The sequence below is a fragment of the Aedes aegypti genome, chromosome 3 (genome assembly GCF_002204515.2).
Source record: "Aedes aegypti strain LVP_AGWG chromosome 3, AaegL5.0 Primary Assembly, whole genome shotgun sequence".
NCBI classification, from domain to species: domain Eukaryota; kingdom Metazoa; phylum Arthropoda; class Insecta; order Diptera; family Culicidae; genus Aedes; species Aedes aegypti.
The window spans coordinates 264,000,748-264,021,775 of NC_035109.1; the positions used below are offsets into that span (position 1 = coordinate 264,000,748).

Sequence of the window (21,028 nt, forward strand, 5' to 3'; positions counted from 1 at the left end):
CATATGTCACTCTCTTAGCAGTGTGCTAAAGAACAGTCGTAAATTTATGCTTTAGGGTAATTTGGCCAAATGCCGTTTGGCCGAACACCATTTGGCCGAATGCTGTTAGGCCGAAGTATTGAAGAATAAAAAATAATAAATGCAGAATATATGCACGCTACACATGAATTCCGAAGTTACATTTCTGTTCTGAATAATAATACAGTTAAGTAATGTTCGAAATACACCCGATTCTGTTTTTGCACAGCCGTGCAAAAAAAGTTTCCATACATTTTTTTTCCGCCAAAACCTTATTTTTACATGAAACGTCGAGAAATGATGTTACCCTTTTTTGCACGGTTTTTGAAATTTTGAACTGAAAACATTTTTGCACGGTACCGTCTTGATTCATATTACGGACACTAAAGGCCTCAGTGAAGTATAACCCAGCACAGAGCATACAAAATAAATAATTCTGTATGGTTCCTTAGCGTTATCGAGCGTCGGAAGCCCTTAACTTTCAAATGGTGGGTAAAGAATTCGCTTCTGCAACTTGAAAAAATTTAAATAAATCAAAATGTGTGGCCTTTTCATGATTCTTATTCCGGTCGCTTCCTCACTTTTTTCTCATATTCCGGACACTTTGATTCGAATTCCGGACAGCTCATGATAATCATTAATGGAATAGTCAAATCATTAATTAAAACCGCATAACCACCAGAGAGACATCTAAGGTAGTTGGGCATCAAACATTTTCAAAGATATTTATGGAAAAAGCTTACTCAAACGAGCCTTGAAATTAAGAACTTTTAAACGGCAAAAATTGAAATATTTCGTTTGAAATGTTTCCCATACAAAGTAGAGTGTCCGGAATTTGAAGTTGTCCGTAATATGAATCAAAACGGTACGCATCTCCCGTGCAAAAACAGAATCGGGTGTACTAGCAGTTTTAAAAATTACAAATGCCGCTTCACATTGCGTTCTTAAATTTGATATCACTTACTATTTGAACAACATCAACCCAATTAACAAACATATACCCAGGCCAAAAATAATGAAAAAATTGTAGAAGCACAATTTTAAATTGGATTACTGCTATTTTTCGAAAAATTTCACATAGTACCTTACTTTTTACACAGGAGCTCACACAAACCTGAAAATTCACAATTATAACATTGAACATATTTGTAGTTCTGTGGAAAAAAAATCATCTCGAATACTTAAAAGAAACAAAAGTCGAGAATTAAGTAGGGGAAGGGATGGATTTTTTAGGGGGGTATAATGAACACCGAGCTTGCTACGCATGAAAAACAAACTTCAATGATGCCTGGACGATTTAAAGCATAACACGAACACTCTAGTCGTGTTGAAAGAAATAAATTGAAGTGAAAACATCGATGAAAACCAAGATTTTAGAAAACTACGTTAAAAGCATTAATAGCAAGCTTATTAATTTTTAGTACGTGATTCGGCCAAACGACCCGTTCGACCAAATAGATTCGTCCAAATGGGGCTGGGTCAAACGGCATTCGGCCAAATGGCTGGACACCTTAAGCTGTGAACCGTTTCACCGATTCGTTTAACGTTTAGTTAAAATTTGACAGATCAATAGTTATTTCCCCTCTCCGGTTAATAACGGTTTTATAACGAATTTAGGAAACAGTAATGCCATAATTAATACGAAAAAATCTGAATTATTCACTGAACTTTAAAGTGTCGTAAGAGTCATTACGGAACGCTTGTTTATTGCGCGACTCATTTACGCATCAATTCTCTGAAATTACAAAATAATGGTGCACATATCCACCTTGCTATGATTGAGTGGCTATCACGAAATTTTCAAACATTCTGTACGCAACCAGTTGCAGAACTCCATTTTTACAGCGCTCGTCGTAGTTATCCAACGACGAGCCTCGTTGAATAAGCATACGACCCATGCTGTAAAAATCATCATTCTGCAACTTGTTGCGCAAACTACTAATGACATCTTTTTCAGAATTAACATCAACAAGTCATTTTTTTTTTGGACTTTCGTCGCGAAACTTTAATTTCTGGCCCATTGTTATTCGGTTGGTTCCGCCACAGGTTGTTTCCGTTTCACTGTCCAGCCTAGCTTCAGTTTTTTCTGCGAATTGCAACACATGACCTTAATTATTATATTTGCTCCTCCTTCAGAGAGAGGAAAAAAATACACTGCATATACACAATTCGTGTGTGGGATCGATATTGCAATTCATTCAAGGTTTTTTCTGCTGCACCCGATGATATGCACAAGAGACAATGCCTCAACTCAGATAAGATGAAATGCAACTCTAATCAATGTGAACCAAAAAAAATAACACAATCTGCTACAAATATGCATAATTACTTTTTCAACAGTTTTGTCACTCATCCTGACAAGCGCATCCGACGAAAAACTTGGATCAATTCTGCCCTCTTCCTTGTATATCCTTGGAACAGAGGAAAATCTTCCGATTGTTGCTTCCGTTGTTCAAAAAACACCGCACACAAAACAGTTTGCCGTTCTTTCGTTCGTTCGTTGAACCACCGAAAATTAACTTTTAATGAGAGAATGTTGCTTTTTCCCCAAGCACTGCACCGTTTTTGAATTCTGGAAAGTTTTACTTCATACTCCCAACAAATGCACAGGACGAAACGCGAGCAAACAAAAAACACTACTTCTGCTGCTTCTGCACTGCAGTGGGTGGGTGGGGGGAAAAGTATCCTTCCCACCCACTGGAAAAAAGTGTTGTGAAGGCTGCTGATATCTTCCTTCGTCAGTCCGTAGTCCGTGACTCGATAGAGATTCGCGCACGACGACCGCAGCGATACGAATGTCCTCCCGATGCCGGAGATTACGAGCAAAGACCTAACCAACTGCTCTGTTTGTCGTCGGGGGAGCCACCATTTGGGGATGCGCTCTAGAACCCACGACTGACGACCGACAACGGAGCGGCTCTTTTGAGTGTGTGTGTGTTTGTGCTGCAGGCGTGAGAGAGGGGAGAGAAAAGCGGATGTGACCCGCTCGATAACGTGGGAAATTTAGGGTGCCGAGTGGTGTTGTCGGCAATGATTTTTCGAAACATTCACTCAGAAACACGGGCAGTCATAGAATTACTAAATTTTAGTTGTTTATGACTATTTTCTATCTGCCTCTCATTCATTCTGCAAGAAATTTTATCCCTATTTGTTAATTTAGTGACATTTAGTGTAGAAATTCACAGCAGAATGAAAGAGAGGGGGATATTTTTTTTTATTTCCGTACGGTTTTGGGCCGAAAGGTCTCAGATTTTCATGAAACTTTTTCCACAGGCATCATCAATATATGAATAAAAAAAAATTGAGAAAAATTCAGGGTCGCCTATTTTCCCGGAAAACTCAGTTGGAATTTTTTGTTTTTCCCTGACACTACTTACTTTGAAAAATCATAATTCAAGAACGAAGCATCACAGAAACAAAGTTTTTTATGAAAATGAAAGCAAATTTTCTCAGGAATAAAAAAAAATATTACCTGGAAAAAGTTTTCCACAAAATTTTCCACCGTTGAGAAAATTCATAAAGAAAAGCCGGAAAAACTATGCTCCAAATCGTGAAAAATTATAAAAAAATATTTTTGAGAAGATAATTTCATAAGCTTTAATCGCTGAAATTTTTGAAATGTACTTCTTTCGTTTTTGAGTTATGGCCAATTTTGTAAAAAAATGTGCAAATGTGCCATTATGAGCCTTTTCTTTGAAAAATCATAACTCAAGAAAGAAGCATCGTAGAAATAAAGTTTTTTTATGAAAATGAAAGCAAATTTTCTCAGGAATAAAAAAAATATTAACTTATTATTATTATTATTATTGTCTTTATTAATGAGGCTTTCAGCCCGTGGCTGGATCACCTCGACAAATATTAACTGGAAACAGTTTTCCACAAAATTTTCCACCGTTGAGAAAATTCGTAAAGAAAAGCCGGAAAAACTATGTTCCAATTAGTGGAAAACTTTCAAGAATATATTTTTGAGAAGGTAATTTCATAAACTTTAATCACTGAAATTTTTGAAATGTACTTTTTTTTTCGTTTTTGAGTTATGGCCAATTTTGTGGAAAATGACCTTATAAGCCTTTTCTTTGAAAACCCATATTTCAATCGAAGCATCGGAAAAACAAAGATTTTTTATCAAAGCAATTGCAAATTTTCTAAAACATCTTAAAAAAGATATGGGATTGGTTTTAATGAAGTATAAGGCGGAATGGATGATATTTTTCATGAAAAATTACACCGCTAAGAAAAACTGAAAAAAACTGTTTCTGCCTCAATTTTTCATTACACTGAAAAGGGATTCTTTCTTTTCTATGGAACAAATAATATTTTTTTTTTAATTTTTTTATTCAATCATTCAGTATATAACTAACATTTTCATCTTAATACTATCTATTTTTTCAACCGGGAAGATTGTCTTTGGTTGCTAACACCAGAAGATTTTCGTTTCTTTGTATTATTAAGAACAAAGCATGCTGTATTTTCTTGTTTTAGATAGTATTAAGATGAAAATGTAAGTCATATACTAAACAATTGAATAAATAAAATTAAAAATAAATAATAATAATCTTATTTGTTCCATAGAAAAAAAGAATCCCTTTTCAGTGTAGTGAAAATTGAGGCAGAAACAGTTTTTTTTTTTCACTTTTTCTTAGCGGTGCAATTTTTCATGAAATATAATTCCCATATCTTTTTTAAGATGTTTTAGAAAATTTGCAATTGCTTTGATAAAAAATCTTTGTTTTTCCAATGCTTCGATTGAAATATGGCTTTTCAAAGAAAAGGCTTATATGGTCATGTTCCACAATATTGGCCATAACTCAAAAACGAAAAAAAGTACATTATAAAAATTTCAGCGATTAAAGCTTATGAAATTACCTTCTCAAAAATATATTTTTGAAAGTTTTCCACTAATTAGGATATAGTTTTTCCGGCATTTCTTTACGAATTTTCTCAACGGTGGAAAATTTTGTGGAAAACTGTTTCCAGGTATTTTTTTTTATTCCTGAGAAAATTTGCTTTCATTTTCATAAAAAACTTTGTTTCTACGATGCTTCTTTCTTGAGTTATGATTTTTCAAAGAATAGGCTCAAAATGGCACATTTGTACATTTTTTTCAAAATTGGCCATAACTCAAAAACGAAAAAAAATACCATTTCAAAAATTTCAGCGATTAAAGCTTATGAAAATATCCTCTTAAAAATAAGTTTTTGAAAATTATCCACGAGTTGGAGCATAGTTTTTCCGGCTTTTCTTTACGAATTTTCTCAACGGTGAAAAATTTTGTGGAAAACTTTTTCCAGTTCATATTTTTTTTTTATTCCTGAGAAAATTTGCTTTCATTTTCATAAAAAAAAAACTTTGTTTCTACGATGCTTCGTTCTTGAGTTATGATTTTTCAAAGTAAGTAGTGTCAGAGGAAAACAAAAAACAATTCCAACGGAGTTTTCCGGGAAAATAAGCGACCCTGAATTTTTCTCAATTTTTTTTTATTCATATATTGATGAGCCCTGCCTGTGGAAAAAGTTTCATGAAAATCTGAGACCCTTCGGCCCACTTTGTACGGAAATAAAAAAAATCCCCAGAGGCAGTTATAAAATAGTCATTAATGAATAAACTTTAGTTATTCTGTGACTATTTTTATTTCTGAGTGTTCGTCTGCTAACCTCTAGCGCTTTAGGAGTGCATTTTTTCGGGTTGGTGTCAAAGGAGACTTATCTAGGATTTGTTTGTTCTCTAATTTGATGATAAAAGTTAGTTGGAAATTTGGCCGCATAGGTGGCGCTGTGATACAAACTTTTTTATTTCACGTCTTAGAGTTTTTGCGTCTTTGTCAAAGTTTTAGGACGTGTAAAAATACGACAAGTTGTCGAAGACACCAGAGTTCTAGGACAAAGTTATGGTAACAAATGTTAATTTTACGTTGTTTCTACTTTTTACGTCAAAATAGTAAAATGTTCCATATTAAACACCATGCGTCGCTTCAATTCGATAACATGCATATACTACATGAATAAAAAAAATTGTTTTTATTTGGATATTTGAATTTTTGAACAAATACCATAATTTTTCAACATTATTTTACTCAAAAATTTGCAAGTTTTTTTTTTCAAAACCTCATCAATGTTCCGAGATACGCTATTTTTTTTATTTTCCAAAGTATCCCGGATGTAAAAGTATGCCGGATGTATATTTGGATGTATTTGAGATAATCGAATTCAAAATAACCACCTCTTTAATAAATAAATATTATATATTTAATGTTGTTTTCTTACATAATTCATTATGAGCAAGGGCATGAGCATGATTGACCCTCTCGTTATTGCCAGAACAGCTGCACTTACACAGGGAACCAACAGACGCTACTTTTTTCAAAACCTCATCAATGTTCCGAGATACGCTATTTTTTTTATTTTCCAAAGTATCCCGGATGTAAAAGTATGCCGGATGTATATTTGGATGTATTTGAGATAATCGAATTCAAAATAACCACCTCTTTAATAAATAAATATTATATATTTAATGTTGTTTTCTTACATAATTCATTATGAGCAAGGGCATGAGCATGATTGACCCTCTCGTTATTGCCAGAACAGCTGCACTTACACAGGGAACCAACAGACGCTACTCAGGATCAGTAGCATCCTCAATGTGTAAGTACTGGTGCTCTCATTATTATAACAAACAATAACGGTGGCGGCTTACATGCATTGGTCCAGTTTTGAAAAATCATGGCAGATATTCCGCATTCTCAATATTCAGCCATTCCATGAAAAACCGATCTAGTGGGTCACCGAATTCCATGAAAATTTGCTATTTTGATCCTTATCCGAAATAAGGATATACTTGTTTTTGTTTTTTTTTTTTTTTTTTATTAGGGCGACCATTTCCAAAATAGGATGACCAGAAAAATCACGATTTTGCAAGATTTTTATTTAAAAAAATATATATATCTTTGGAACCGTTCGATCGATTTTCGATCTTTTTGGACTAAATAAAAGCTAAAGATTTTAAAATATAAAATTTCACAAAAAATGTTTTATTACATGAAAAAAAAACAATAATTTCCATTTTTTCGTGTTTTAAAGCCCTGGGACCAAAGCTATTGCTGTTCTCATTTTTTCTTGAAAGTTCAGAAAATGTCAGCGATGTATGTTTTTTAATTTTTAAGATATATATATATATATATATATATATATATATATATATATATATATATTTTTTTTTTTTTTTTTTTTTTGAAAATAAAAAGTCAGTCATTTTTTATCGGCACGCACTGTAGGTCTCAGCGCATTAGATTTTTATTTTTTTTTAACCTTCGGGCTGTCGCGCTGTTGTACTTTGTACAACAGCTGTGATTTATATGCTATTATTTTGCAACAAAGATATCTATCGACACCAAACCAAAATGTATTCCTCAAGAATCTTCTTAAGAACAATACTCGACAGTTTTTATTTACAGTATGACTCTTTATAATACGGTAAAATCAACAAATGTACATGGAAGTCGCATAATAATGAACGCACTATGTACGGTTCAAGGAAACCACAGTTTGAAATCGTCATATCTCGAAATCCAGATAATATAGAAACTTGGGGTATTTAGTAAAGTTGTTCTGGAGGTATGGTACCTCATTTAATTCGGAATTTAACCGCTAGGCGGCACTAGTGTGCATGGCAGTTTTACTTTTGTTTTGCAGATTTTTCAGGATCCTGACCATTTAGAAGGATGTCGTCTTCGGCAAAGTTGTTTAGTAAGTTAAAGACTATCATTTTTCGAGCTAGTTGATTCAAAATTTTGATACTATGCGGCGCTAGTGAGCATGAAACTTTTGTTTGCAGATATCTCAGGAGCCTGACCACTTAGAAAGATGGTGTCTTGGCCAAAGTAGTTTGGTAGCTCAAGGGCTATCATTATTTGAGCCAATAAATACAATAATTTGCCATCAGGCGGCGCTAGTGAGCATGAAATTTTTGTTTTGCGGATACTACAGGATCCTTGCTATCATTATTTGAGCCAAGAAATACAATAATTTGCCATCAGGCGGCGCTAGTGAACATGAATTTTTGGTTTGCGGATACTGCAGGATCTTGACTTTTTAGACAGGCACTTTTGGCAAAGTTGTTCAGAAGCTCAGGGACTATCATTATTTTAATAAATCTCTAACTTTAAGGATTAAACAAAGAAAGAATTTGAGCTACTGAACAACTCTGCCGAAGACACTATCTTTCTAAGTGATCAGGCTCCTGAGATATTTGCGAAACAAATGTTTTATGCTCACTAGCGCCGCCTAGTGGCAACATTTTGAATCAACTAGCTCAAACAATGATAGTCCTTGAGTTACCGAACAACTTTGCCGAAGACGCCATCTTTCTAAGTGGTCAGGATCATGAGATCTGGGAAACAAAAGCTTAATGCTCACTAGCGCCGCCTAGTGGCAAAATCCCGAATTTTTTGGCTATAATAATGATAGCTCATAAGCTACTGATCAATTTTGCCGAAGACGTCATCTATCTAAGTGGTCAGACTCCTGAGATATTCGCAAAACCAAAAGTGTTGTACAAAGTACAACGCGCGACTACTCGCGTTACAAAAATTCGCGCGACGACCGAAAGGTTAAATCATAACTTTTGGACAGCTCAACCGATTTCCAATCTTTTTTTATAGAATGAAAGCTTAAGATTTCAACTTTTCAGACAAAATTGAAAAAAAAATAACATGAAAAAATATTTAAAAATCTTTTTTTTTTTTAATTGCATTTAGTTTGATGTAAAAAAAAATATATTTTTTCAAAGTTTTATATGTTTTTTGAAAAGTTGAAGTCTTAAGCTTTTATTCCATAAAAAAAAGATTGGAAATCGGTTGAGCTGTTCGAAAGTTATGATTTTTTGAAAAATAAAAAATCTAATGCACTGAGACCTACAGCTACAGTGTATGCCGATGAAAAATGACTGATTTTTCATTTTCAAAAAAATATATCTCAACAACCAATTAAAAATTAAAATTTTATATTTTTCCTGAAAAGTCAAAACGGTCGAACGGCTCAAAAGTTATATTTTTTTTTTAACAAAAATTTTGCAAAATCGCGATTTTTCTGGTCACTTCACTTCGGAAATGGTCACCCTAATCAAAAAATCCAAAAACACGTGTATCCTTATTTCGGATTAGCAACAAAATAGCAAATTTTCACCGAATTCGGTGACCCACTAGATCGGTTTTTTCATGGAATGGATGTATTTCACTTTTTTTAGCCATTACAAGTGTTTGGGAACACGATTTAGGGTTGAAGACTCTATTTTGGGCATAGTCACGATTTTTTGGTTGTCGTTTAGGCAAACTTAGGCAAAAATAATCTTCTTCAATCGATTCCTTAGTCTTAAACGCGCGGGGAGTAGCGGGGAGCAATTTGTACGGTATAAAGAAGCTATTCTTGAAATATTTGAAGTACCTACAACAATAAGTATTTATTTAATAATATAACACTTAAATATAAATTTGAAGATGTTTAATCTATATGAGAAAAAGTTATAGACCAGAAAAAAAGCGAAATTGTAGACAATATGTTGAAGATTTAGTGTGTGGCATTAAATTTGTATTTACTTTTACTGTTTAGTTTGTCTAGAAATAATTATTATCAATATATCAAGGTCGAACTTTTGTCCCACCTAGCTCTACTAAGGGTGTCGATGCTTCCTTTGTATACTGATAAAGGGCTATCTATTAATCTATCTGATGTAAATTGTGAATTCTCCCTACTAAAAGAAGCCATTTACTGTGATAATCATGGAGATGCAGGGATATACTCAGTTTTTAATAATAATGAATATCACTAACATTCCTTTATTGACTTAACGATCGTAACATAAAAACACACATGCTTGTTTTTGTAGTTGCAAAATCTTTGAAATGTTCGTCATTTTTTTTCAATTGAGGTTACATGAATCGCATCACATCACCAAGGTGAATCCAGATTTTGTAGCTTCTGAATTTTTCCCGCTAACAGAAACTCCTTCCCGGGACAACTGTGAAGATGCAGAGATATTCTCGGTCTTTAGTAACAATTGATGTCATACTAACATTCTTTCCCTTCCCCGATGACCGTGAGAACGTGGCCGGTACCGCATTTGACACTGTTATGTTCTGGCCAATCACGAAGTAGCATCTAAGAATTTTACGGTCATCTATTTTTTAAAAGCTGACATAAAAAAATTCTTCAAATGAAGCCTAGGGCAATGTATGTGCTCACATTTGAAATCTAAGCTGAATTTTATTTTTCCCTATAAATTTTACAAAGGAGCCAAAAATGCAAACATAAGGTTCTTTACAATACTCTAAAGAAATCATTTTCCACTCAATCTTCATGAAATTTTGCAAAAGGGCTAGGGAGACTTACGGCTTCGGCACCACTCGACTATTATCGGCAACCAAATTTCAAACGCCAAATACACAGTATTTTTCTATCAAAACACATCAGTGGAAACATTCAGATGATTCTTTGTTCTGCCCGCTTCCCGCTGGCGAGATATCCGAGACTCAATAAACGATATAGCCGGAGATGTCATCAATTCAAATGAGCACGCCTCAAAATGCGACTGATTTGGAGCTGCCGAAGTGATTCACCAGCAGTTGTTATGGGAAAGTTGCCGAAGAGATTGAGGCTGCCGACAATAGTCACACTGACAAGGGATATTTGCAGCGTTGTAAAAACGTTTCCAAAAGCATTTTGACAAGTCTGTCGGTGTGAATCGATAGTGGATTGAGCAACGCATTAATGTAAATAGACAAACACGGAATTTGTCTGCTGATGTCCGAGAAAATTACAAAAGAAGCACGGCATCGGCTTAAGCTGCCGAGAATACGTAAGTTCCCCTACTTAATTATCGTATACAAATACAATATTGTAGGAACAAATAGTAAAAGTTAGTTATTCGACTTTTTTCCTCCCTGGCATCATTGTGCGTCCTTACGGTCATCGGAGAATTATGAGTGTGACGTCCATTGTTACTATACAAGAGATCGAGATCACCTCTACATCACCGTGTTGTCACAGGAAGGAATATGTTAGTGGCGCGGGTTCAAAAGCTTCATGATTTGAGCTCTCCTTGGCAAGTGATGCGATTCATTCAACCTCAGTTCAAAAGACTATACTAAGTAGACACTTGTTGTATAGAACCCTTCAAAGTGTTTTTTTTTTTGTAATGACCCCATCCTAGCGTTCTTCTTCTTATTCTTCTTCTTTGCATTACGTCCTCACTAAAATAGAGCCTGCTTCTCAGCTTAGTGTTCAATGAGCACTTCCACAGTTATTAGCTGAGAGCTTTCTTTGCCAATTGTTGCCATTTTCGCATTCGTATATCGTGTGGCCAGGTACGATGATACTCTGTGCTCAGGGAAGTCAAGGAAATATCCATTAAATTCCATTCCATATAAATTCTAGTGATCTGTAGACTTATTTTTCTTTAAAACTATGTTATCAAATTTCCAGAAAAGGTGCTCAAATGCCATATATTTTTAATATTGCGTGTCGATTTTTTAGACGCTCATAAATAAACCACTGTAACTTGTTATACTGTTACTAACGAAATGTCTTCAATTTCACAGAGAAGATGCTTATATATCACATCTTTTGAATGTTGAACGGGAATCTGATGGTAAAATTCTGATAAAATGGAGGTAGAATTATGGAGGTCCCTAGATTCTTGTATTTGTTAAGAATTTGTTGAATTACGATGATTGATATAGATTATAGATGTTGAGGTGATATTCTCGATATTTCGGTACGACCCCCTGGAGTTCTGATGGGAATCCTAAGGTTTCAGCTGGAATCTTTAAGAATTCAGTGATAATTTCTGGAATTCAATTAAAAATATCTTTGTTACTGTGGAAATCTTGTGATTCCTTGGATTGTAATGAATATACTGATGTTTCAATGAAGAGCTTCTAAATTTTGATGAGAACTTTTAAGGTGCCGGTGGACATCCTAACAATTTGGTGGGAGTCCTGGTTCTCATGTGGGACCGTTGAGATTTCCATGGAAATTGTAGTGATCGGAATCTCAAAGATTCATACTGAAATGCCAAAAAAAAACAAACTTTACAATAAGATTATTAAAAAAATAATTCCCGGAAACCTACAGATTCTCTCCCGAATCCCTAAAATGTTCATGGGAATGCAATATTTTTACCGGATTTCCTACACATCAAAACAAATCTTAATTTGCCCCGACGGACTTTTCCGAAACGTATTCTAATCATTGTCATGGGTTGATTGAAATCCATCATCGATCGTTAAACTCATAATAAATATTTCTCCCTTTCTTCGGTATGTTGTACTGTATTCTGAGGCTTCTGTATCACTGAGGATTTAACATAAGTAATTTAATTGTGAAAAAGCGCAAAAATTAAAAAAATATATTATGAATTTGAAACAAATAAATCTGGATGAAAACTAGCCGGCAGTTTTTTTACGTATGTTTTTCATTACATCTACTTGTTTACATTCAATTTACATTACATGTCATTATTTCAATAAAATTATTACGTTAATGGGAGGTGATATTGCATTACAAATGAGACGTGAGTGATGTGCATCTGATTAGACGTGATATCACACTTACACTGTTCGACAGAAAAAGTCGATCTTAATGCACAGAGACCGGACACCCCGGGCTTGAAAGTATAAAAATAAACAAAAATAATGGCGTTTTCAGAATGTTTGTACCCTCCCCATATTTAAAGTATCGCAAATGATGGAATATTTGATATACAGGGGGTTGTCAAAATAACTGGAACAGGAAAAATTGGGCCAACTATGGAATGCTGTAACTTTGACAAAAATTGACCGATTTCAATTCTTTAAGAAGTAATGGACGGGTCAACTAATCTAATTCTAGTTCTGTAGACTCAAAATGAGAATTTAATTGAATTGGCCACTTTTGGGACCACCGGGTGTCCCCTAGGGAACCTATGATTGGGGACAATTGGAATTGAGCTCCAATACTAATCGTGCAACGGCTCATTCTTCATGTTTAGTCATGAATAGGTCAACTTTAGACCGAAAATGTATATCTAACTAGAATGGCCACTTTGGGGACCTCCTATAGTTCCCTGAGGAACCTATTACTTTTGGGACCACCGGAATTTCCCGGAGGAATCTGTCATTGGGGACATCACAGCCTCCCTCAGGGATATCCGGCGGTCACAAAAGTGGCCACTGTAGTCAAATATCCACTTAAGGTCTACAATAGCCCTATTTAGCACGAGACATGAAAAATGAACTGTCGCACGATATGTATTGGAGTTCAATTTCAACTGTCCCTTATTACAGGTTCCCTCATGAACATCCGGTGGTCCCGGAAGTACTCACTGTAGTCAACTATCCATTTTGAGTCTACAGTTGCCCTATTTACGACAAGACATGAAGAATGAGCCGTCGCATGATATGCTTTGGTGTCAAAATCGAAATGTCCCCTATACAAGGTTCCCCCGGGGCACTTGGCGGCGCCATGAGTGGCCAAATCTGTACAAGACTCATTTTCAACTTATAATAGGGTATTTAATGATAAGCTAAGGAGAATACAATATTGCGCGACATATTTGGAGTGAATAAATTGTTTGATCTCAATTCGGATCCACTACCGGCACCGATTCCGGAGAAATGGCCATATATTGGTGGTTTCTGGACCGATATTAATACTTGGCGCACCAATCGCTTCAGAATTTGATCTTCTATCTTCATGTGTAGTAAAATTTTGATTTTTTAGCCGAGACATTTGCTAAAAACGCATCATAAATTAACTACATAAGACATGCTTCCGGAAATCCAGATTATCACCGGTATCCGGTGGTCATAGTTCATCTCCGTGGATGCACCTCAAAACTAGATTAGTTGACCCGTCCATTACTTCTTAAAGAATTGAAATCGGTCAATTTTTGTCAAAGTTACAGCATTCCATAGTTGGCCCAATTTTTGCCTGTCCCAGTTATTTTGACAACCCCCTGTATATCAAATATTCCATCATTTGCGATCTTTTAAAAATGGGGAGGGTACAAAAAAGGGGGGAGAGCTCCCTGCAAATCTTATTACAACTCTTCATGTTGTATTTAAAGTTGAAAACATTATATGGCACATGAATTCCGCTGTCCTGAATATGAAACACTGTGTCGGTTTATTGATTAGATTAGATTTTTAAATAAAAAATGCTAAAAGTTCAAGTATATTTTAAAAATGACCTGGGGCAGACACGAACATTCTGAAAACGCCATTATTTTTGTTTATTTTTATACTTTCAAGCCCGGGGTGTCCGGTCTCTGTGCATTCAGATCGACTTTTTTTGTCGAACAGTGTTATTTTTTGCTGTGTGCCAGAATCCAAGAACAACTACCGGAATGCCAGACTTGTTACGGAATTCCAAGAATGGATGAATTCCTACAAGAATTTTCGGATTCTCTAAATCCCTAAATTATTTCTGAAATGATCGCATTTCTACAAAAATATATGGTAGTCCCATAATTCTCACCCAAGTCCTACGAAAATAACAAGCCAATTATTGCAATACAATAAATCTTTCAAAAATTCAAAATCCATTGTTAAATGCCTTGTTGCGGGGCCTTCCTTAGCCGAGTGGTTAGAGTCCGCGGCTACAAAGCAAAGCCATGCTGAAGGTGTCTGGGTTCGAATCCCGGTCGGTCCAGGATCTTTTCGTAATGGAAATTTCCTTGACTTCCCTGATCATAGAGTATCATCGTACCTGCCACACTATATACGAATGCGAAAATGGCAACTTTGGCAAAGAAAGCTCTCAGTAAATAACTGTGGAAGTACTCATAAGAACACTAAGCTGAGACGCAAGCTCTATCCCAGTGAGGACTTAATGCCAAGAAGAAGAAGGGTTAACCTTATGTGTTCACCAAAATTCGAGAATTTCTTTCAAATCTTCAGAATTCTTACGGAAATCTCAGAATACTTTTTGAAATCTCTGAACTCACATCGTGTTTCCATAATGTTAATTATTCCACTATGTAGATTTTTGGGGCCTTTTCCTATAATAAATTCCAGGGCTAAAATTGGCACTAACGCCCTTGTACTATCTAATCAAATTGGAAGAGTGAGAACCGTGGCAAAACAAAGCCAACAAGCCAACGAATATATTGAATTGGAGCTTTGTTATCCAATTTTTTTGTTTGGTATTTTTGAGCAAAAATACGTACTGTTCGATATTTGGCGCGAAATTAGGTTGTTCAACAATTGGCGGCTTACCCTAGTTCCTAGCCATGTTTTTATTCACTTCAATGATTGATATTTAATCAATAAAAATTTATCTATGTTCGAAGTGTTTTCTAAATTTTGAACTAAACACAAAGCTGAAATTGATGAAATTACTAGACAATTTCGTAGGAAAACATTTAGGGTACACTTGTTGAGAATCCATTTTGAAGAATAATTGTTGAGAATCCATATTGAACTTCTAGAGAAATTTACAGGAACTCCATCTCTAGAAACGACACACAACAGGTGAATCTCCGATGTTATTGATAGATGGCTGAACCATGGACCTAGAATTATTCTAGAGATTCTACAAGGAATTCAACCAAGAAGATTTTTTACAGAAATATCTCAAGAAATTCCTAAGACCTCCAAGAATGCATCAAGAGATACTTCCATAGATTTCGCTAAGATTTCCTTCGAGATTTTCGCCCAGGACTTCTAGAAGAATTCAACCAGTAATTTATCCAGAGATTCCGCTGGAGATTCCCTCCAAAATTGTCGTTCTGGATATCTTTAAAAATTTATTCAGGAATTTAACTTTAGAAATTATCCCATGGATTTTGACTAAGATTCCTTCAGGAATTTCTCTTGAAATTCTTTGAAAAATTTCCTAAGGAAGTCCTCAATTAAATTATCCGTGAATTCTATCAGGGATGTCTCCAGGCAATTTTCAAAGATTTATCAGAAATTGAACAAAATTTTAAATTTAACCACTAATGATGGTCCCCTATACTCATACATTTGCTGATTTCCGAAACATGGGTCTATATTTATTTTATCAAATGAGAGCTAATTTTATAAAACTTGGGAAGACCAGGTTTGGCAATAATTCCAGCAATCGCACCTATTTTCGATCTCCTTTCATTTGTTTTACCAGATCTTTAAATTGAACTAAAATGTTTTTTTATGCAACAAATTGCAAAATGATGTTTTGTTTGATTTGTTCCGAATTTGGGGGATTTAGGCAGGAGATCTTGAACTCCATCAGGGGAATCAAGGTCTCCTTCTAAATCGGAAAAAAAGGAGACTGTCGCGTTTTGCCGGAAACTCTTAAAGATCGAGAACATCTTCTCAAACATCAAAGAGATGAAGCACAATTGTTTACTTATGACGACAACGTTGTTCAAAGTCGACTTGAAAGATCTATCAAGTGACTATAAGTCACCTGAGGAGATCAAGAATGGAATAAATGATTTACTTGGATTTTCCCCAGTCCAAGTAATCATTATGAAAAAGAGAACCCAATCTGGCATTGTACGGAAAGGGCTTTCTCAAGAATATTATTTAGTTCACTTTAACAAAAAAGATCTAAATAATATTAAAGTTTAAAAAAAAGCTAGACTTATGTTCGATGTCCGTGTAACATGGGAACATTTCTAGCAACCTGGAGGAAATTACCAGAACCTCACTCAGTGCCGTCGGTGCCAAAAGCGGGGTCATAGTACAAAAAATTATCGCATGGATGCTAAATGCATGATTTTGTGGAGGTTCTTCTCGCGCTAAGGATGTCTGTCCAGTGAAGGAAGATACCAATAAGTTCATATGCGCAAATTGCGGGGGCAATCATAATTTTTGGGCTTGCCCTTTACGTAGGCGAGTCATCGAGGTTCGACCCAGGCCGATTAAAGCTAATATTCTGTTGAAACACAGCTTGGTAAATATACTTTCATAGCTGCCTATTTGCATTTTTAATGCTCTGGACAGCAAGTTAATTTGCTCTAAACTGACTTGCAAAAAATGACTCGCAATAAGTCAAAAATTTTTGGTGACTTTAATGCCAAACATCGGTCATGGAATAATTCTCAAAGTAATTCCAACGGCAGAATTTTATTTGATGAGTGCTCTTCAGGATATTTCTCAATTCAATACCCTGAAAGCACTACGTGTTGGGCCTTCCTTAGCCGAGTGATTAGAGTCCGCGGCTACAAAGCAAAGCCATGCTGAAGGTGTCTGGGTTCGATTCCCGGTCGGTCCAGGATCATTTCGTAATGGAAATTTCCTTGACTTCCCTGGGCATAGAGTATCATCGTACTTGCCACACGATCTACGAATCCATAAATGGCAACTTTGGCAAAGAAAGCTCTTATTTAATAACTGTGGAAGTGCTCATAAGAACACTACGCTGAGAAGCAGGCTCTGTCCCAGTGAGGACGTTAATGCCAAGAAGAAGAAGAAGCCCTACGTGTTTTTCCTCTTCTAGAAATCCATCTACGATTGACTTGGTCTTAACCGACTCTATTGATCTTTGTAGCCAATCAATTACTCATGCTGATTTTGATTCTGATCATGTCCCTGTTACATTTCAAATATCCCATCAAGCGATTCTCAATCCTTTCAGCTCCACTTTCAATTATTTTCGAGCCGACTGGAATATATATGAAACTATATTGACTCTAATCTTGATGTTAACATTTCTTTACAAACTAAACTTGATATTGACAATGCTCTTGAAACTTTAACAAATTCCATTGTTGAAGCCAGGAGCATTGCAATTCCAAAATGTGAAGTAAAATTTGAATCCGTGATTATAGACGATGATCTTAAACTCTTGATCCGCCTTAAAAACGTGAGGAGAAGGCAATTTCAACGCACTCGCGATCCTGAAATGAAAATTGTTTGGCAGGATTTGCAGAAAGAAATCAAGGAACGTTTTGCACAAATAACAAACAAAAATTTTGAAAATAAGATTTCTCAATTGGACCCCGGTTCTAAGCCCCTTTGGAAGCCTATCTAAAATTTTGAAAAAATCTCAGAAGCCAATACCGACATTGAAAGAGGAAAACAAACTATTACTAACTAATTGCGAAAAAGCTCATAAACTTGGTATGCAGTTTGAAAGCGCGCACAATTTTAATGTAGGTCTTATTAGTACAATTGAAAATCAAGTTACTCAGGACTTCGAAAATATTCTCAATCAAGAGAACGTTTTCGAATTTGCCTGGGAGACTGATTTGGAAGAAGTGAGAACTATTAAAAAAATTCAAAAATATGAAAGCTCCTGGCGATGATGGAATTTTCTACATCCTCATCATGAATTCCAGAAAGTAGCTTATCATTTTTAGTTGACATATTTAGTAAATGTTTTCAATTAGCATATTTTCCTGACAAGTGGAAAAATGCTAAGGTTGTACTGTACCAAATTTGAAACCAGACAAAAATCCTGCAGAAGCTTCTAGCGATCGTCCAATCAGTTTGCTTTCCTCCATCAGTGAACTATTTGAAAATGTCATTTTGAACAGAATGATGGTTCACACCAACGAAAATTCAATTTTTGCCAATGAACAGTTTGGATTCCGCCATGGACATTCGACCACTCATCAACTTTTACGTGTAACAAATTTGATTCGTTCACTTTCAGCACAATTTCTTTTGGTGGTTTGTTTTGAGTTGATTGTTGATATTATCGACCTAAATTGAAAAACATTTATCGATGTGTTTCTATGTACCTATATTAGAGTAACTTGTTGTATTGTTATGGTTTTCTAAAAGCTATTAATAATGCTCAAAATTTGCCTCAATTCTGGAATAATTTCTTAAGTGATCCATAAACAAATCCTGTAGAAGTTTGTGAGGAATTCATGTAAATGTAATGTAATTTTGGAGGAGTCTCGGAAGGACGCCCCTAATGCTAAACTTGGTTACGCCCTTAAGAAATCGATTCATTATTGAATCGAAATGTTATCGCAACAGTCGCAATTTTGCATAGTCGCTTATTGTGGGTAGATTCGACTGTACTAGAGAATACGCATGTTTTGATTGAGATAAACAAGAATATTCGGACCCTGGCTGGCATGTGTTAGACCCGCTCCGAATCATGTGTCACGGAGTTCTGGAGAGGATTCTTGCCAGCACAATCAAACTGTAAAGCACCGAGAGAAAAATAAATGTTGTACGGTTCTTGTCCTCAAATTTTCTCTCAAAAAATATTCAGCGAGAAGGTAACAATTATTGATAGAAGACTTCCTCTTGTATGGGCATTTTCTGTTCGTACGTGCAAAAGAGCTTTCGGGGGAGGAGGAGAATGGACAAACAAACTTGCAGATAACATTAATTCTGTCTCTTCTGTAGATTTGAAGATACAGGGTTACCGGAATAAAGCCCAAAGTACCATTCGAGTCAGTAAACCAATTGGGGACATATAATTGGATTGGATTGAAGAAGTTGTTAGTTCACGTCTGATTTACAGTTAGGGCACAAGAAACCCCATTCTGGGCAATACACGTATGACACACTTCGCACCGCAAGTCTAGAAGAAAGCTACCAGAAGAGAAGAAAGATCGTAGACAGACGCGCGAGGAGAAGCAGAGTAGAGTTGACGCTTAAGCTACTTTTTTACACTCTTTCTCTCGCTCACCACCTTCTTGACGGATCCATTAAAGAAGCCACGTCCAATCTGCTGCTGCTGCTGGTTCTTCTGCATGTGATGACCGCCTCCGTTGAGCGGTTCTTGGGCAAGTCCCTCGTAGTCGTAGTCATATCTGCTCCCTTTCCGATCACTTTCTCTCCCACCCGGCAAACGCACATTGAAAACGCTTCCCAGGAATTGTGCGAAGCCACTACTAAAAGGCCCACCGGGAGACTTCATAGCTCTGCTTTAATAGCAGCCAGGGAACTTAAACACTTTAACCCAAAAAACTAAACTAACTCAACTTTCCCAATTAGCTGATTGAGAGACACTTCCGAAAGCGATCAGAAACTAGACCATAAGCAAATCATTCATTTATTGCATTCTACTGCAGATATACTTCTGTTACTTCTCCGTACCCCAAAGGAATTCCGGTCGCCTTCCAGACGGTCTCCCGGGAGGGGTTGAACTACAGATGGAACTAGCTGACGCACAATTGCACCACTTTTATGACAAAGACGATGTTTGTCTTGCGCTTATACCCGTGGGCACTGTTCCCCGTCGGAATCTTCACTACCGCAAAGGGGTTTCTTCTTATCGCGAATCGACCGATAGAGTTTGCCGCAGTTTTATCACATCAATGCCATCAATTTCGATTCAGCCATCGGACATCAATGAAGAATCTTCCCAATATATTATAGCAATTATTACACGTAAGCGAAATTCGATCACCACACACGGACAACTGGCCGCAGCGCGGTCCAGGCTATTGTTTGGTACTTCCGGGGGCCTTTAACGCGGTCAACAATTCTGCGGAAATAATCCTCCGACAAGCACCACCACAAAACGCGACACAAAAGTTTAGCACCGACCGAAGCAAAGCAAAAGTCTCAGAGCAAAAGCAACAACACGTCAGAAAAGGATTGCGGATCAATTTTGACATCATCACCATCCAGGCCTTTGGCCGGGGCGGGTGGAGCATCTCCTCCCCCTTACCGGGTCGATGTCATCATCATCATCATCATCAAAGCATCAGCCCGCGAGACACGAAAATATGGCACAAAAAGAAAGATGGTTGAGGATTCGGACGAAAACATCGTCGTCAATAAGTTACTTACTTACTTGATACTTGATGGGAATAGAGATAGAAAACTATAGAGGACGAATGTCGCTGCTGTTCCCTTTGTTCTCGCTCAGAAACATGTCGGGTACATAAGTGTCAAACTGCATACTTTTTCGCGTTGACATTTATAGCCCCGTCTATCTCCGCCAGCAAAAGATGTTCCTGCAACGACGCCAGCGACATTCTTCCTCTATAGTTTATTACCTCTATTTTGATGGGCTACAATCCGCTACGTTGAATCTACGCCGAATGGATAATTCTTCTCCACTGGGCTCGGTCCTGAGCC

General features: G+C 36.3%; 1 protein-coding gene across 3 annotated transcripts in view; it reads right to left on the bottom strand.

Annotated features, from left to right (window-relative positions):
* Positions 1-20,559, bottom strand: part of LOC5578336 (calcium-transporting ATPase type 2C member 1) — a 260,132-nt gene extending 239,573 nt beyond the window's left edge. Inside the window, exon 1 of one of the 3 annotated variants that reach the window (XM_001656857.2) lies at positions 19,629-20,558. In XM_001656857.2, coding sequence (XP_001656907.2) covers positions 19,629-19,859 — 231 coding nt within the window. In that variant the 5' untranslated portion in view covers positions 19,860-20,558. Of the gene's footprint in view, positions 1-2,347; positions 2,821-19,628 lie in introns of those variants that run through there. The other 2 variants (XM_021852428.1, XM_021852429.1) reach the window with 2 other exon arrangements.
* Positions 20,560-21,028: the final 469 nt, after the last annotated feature.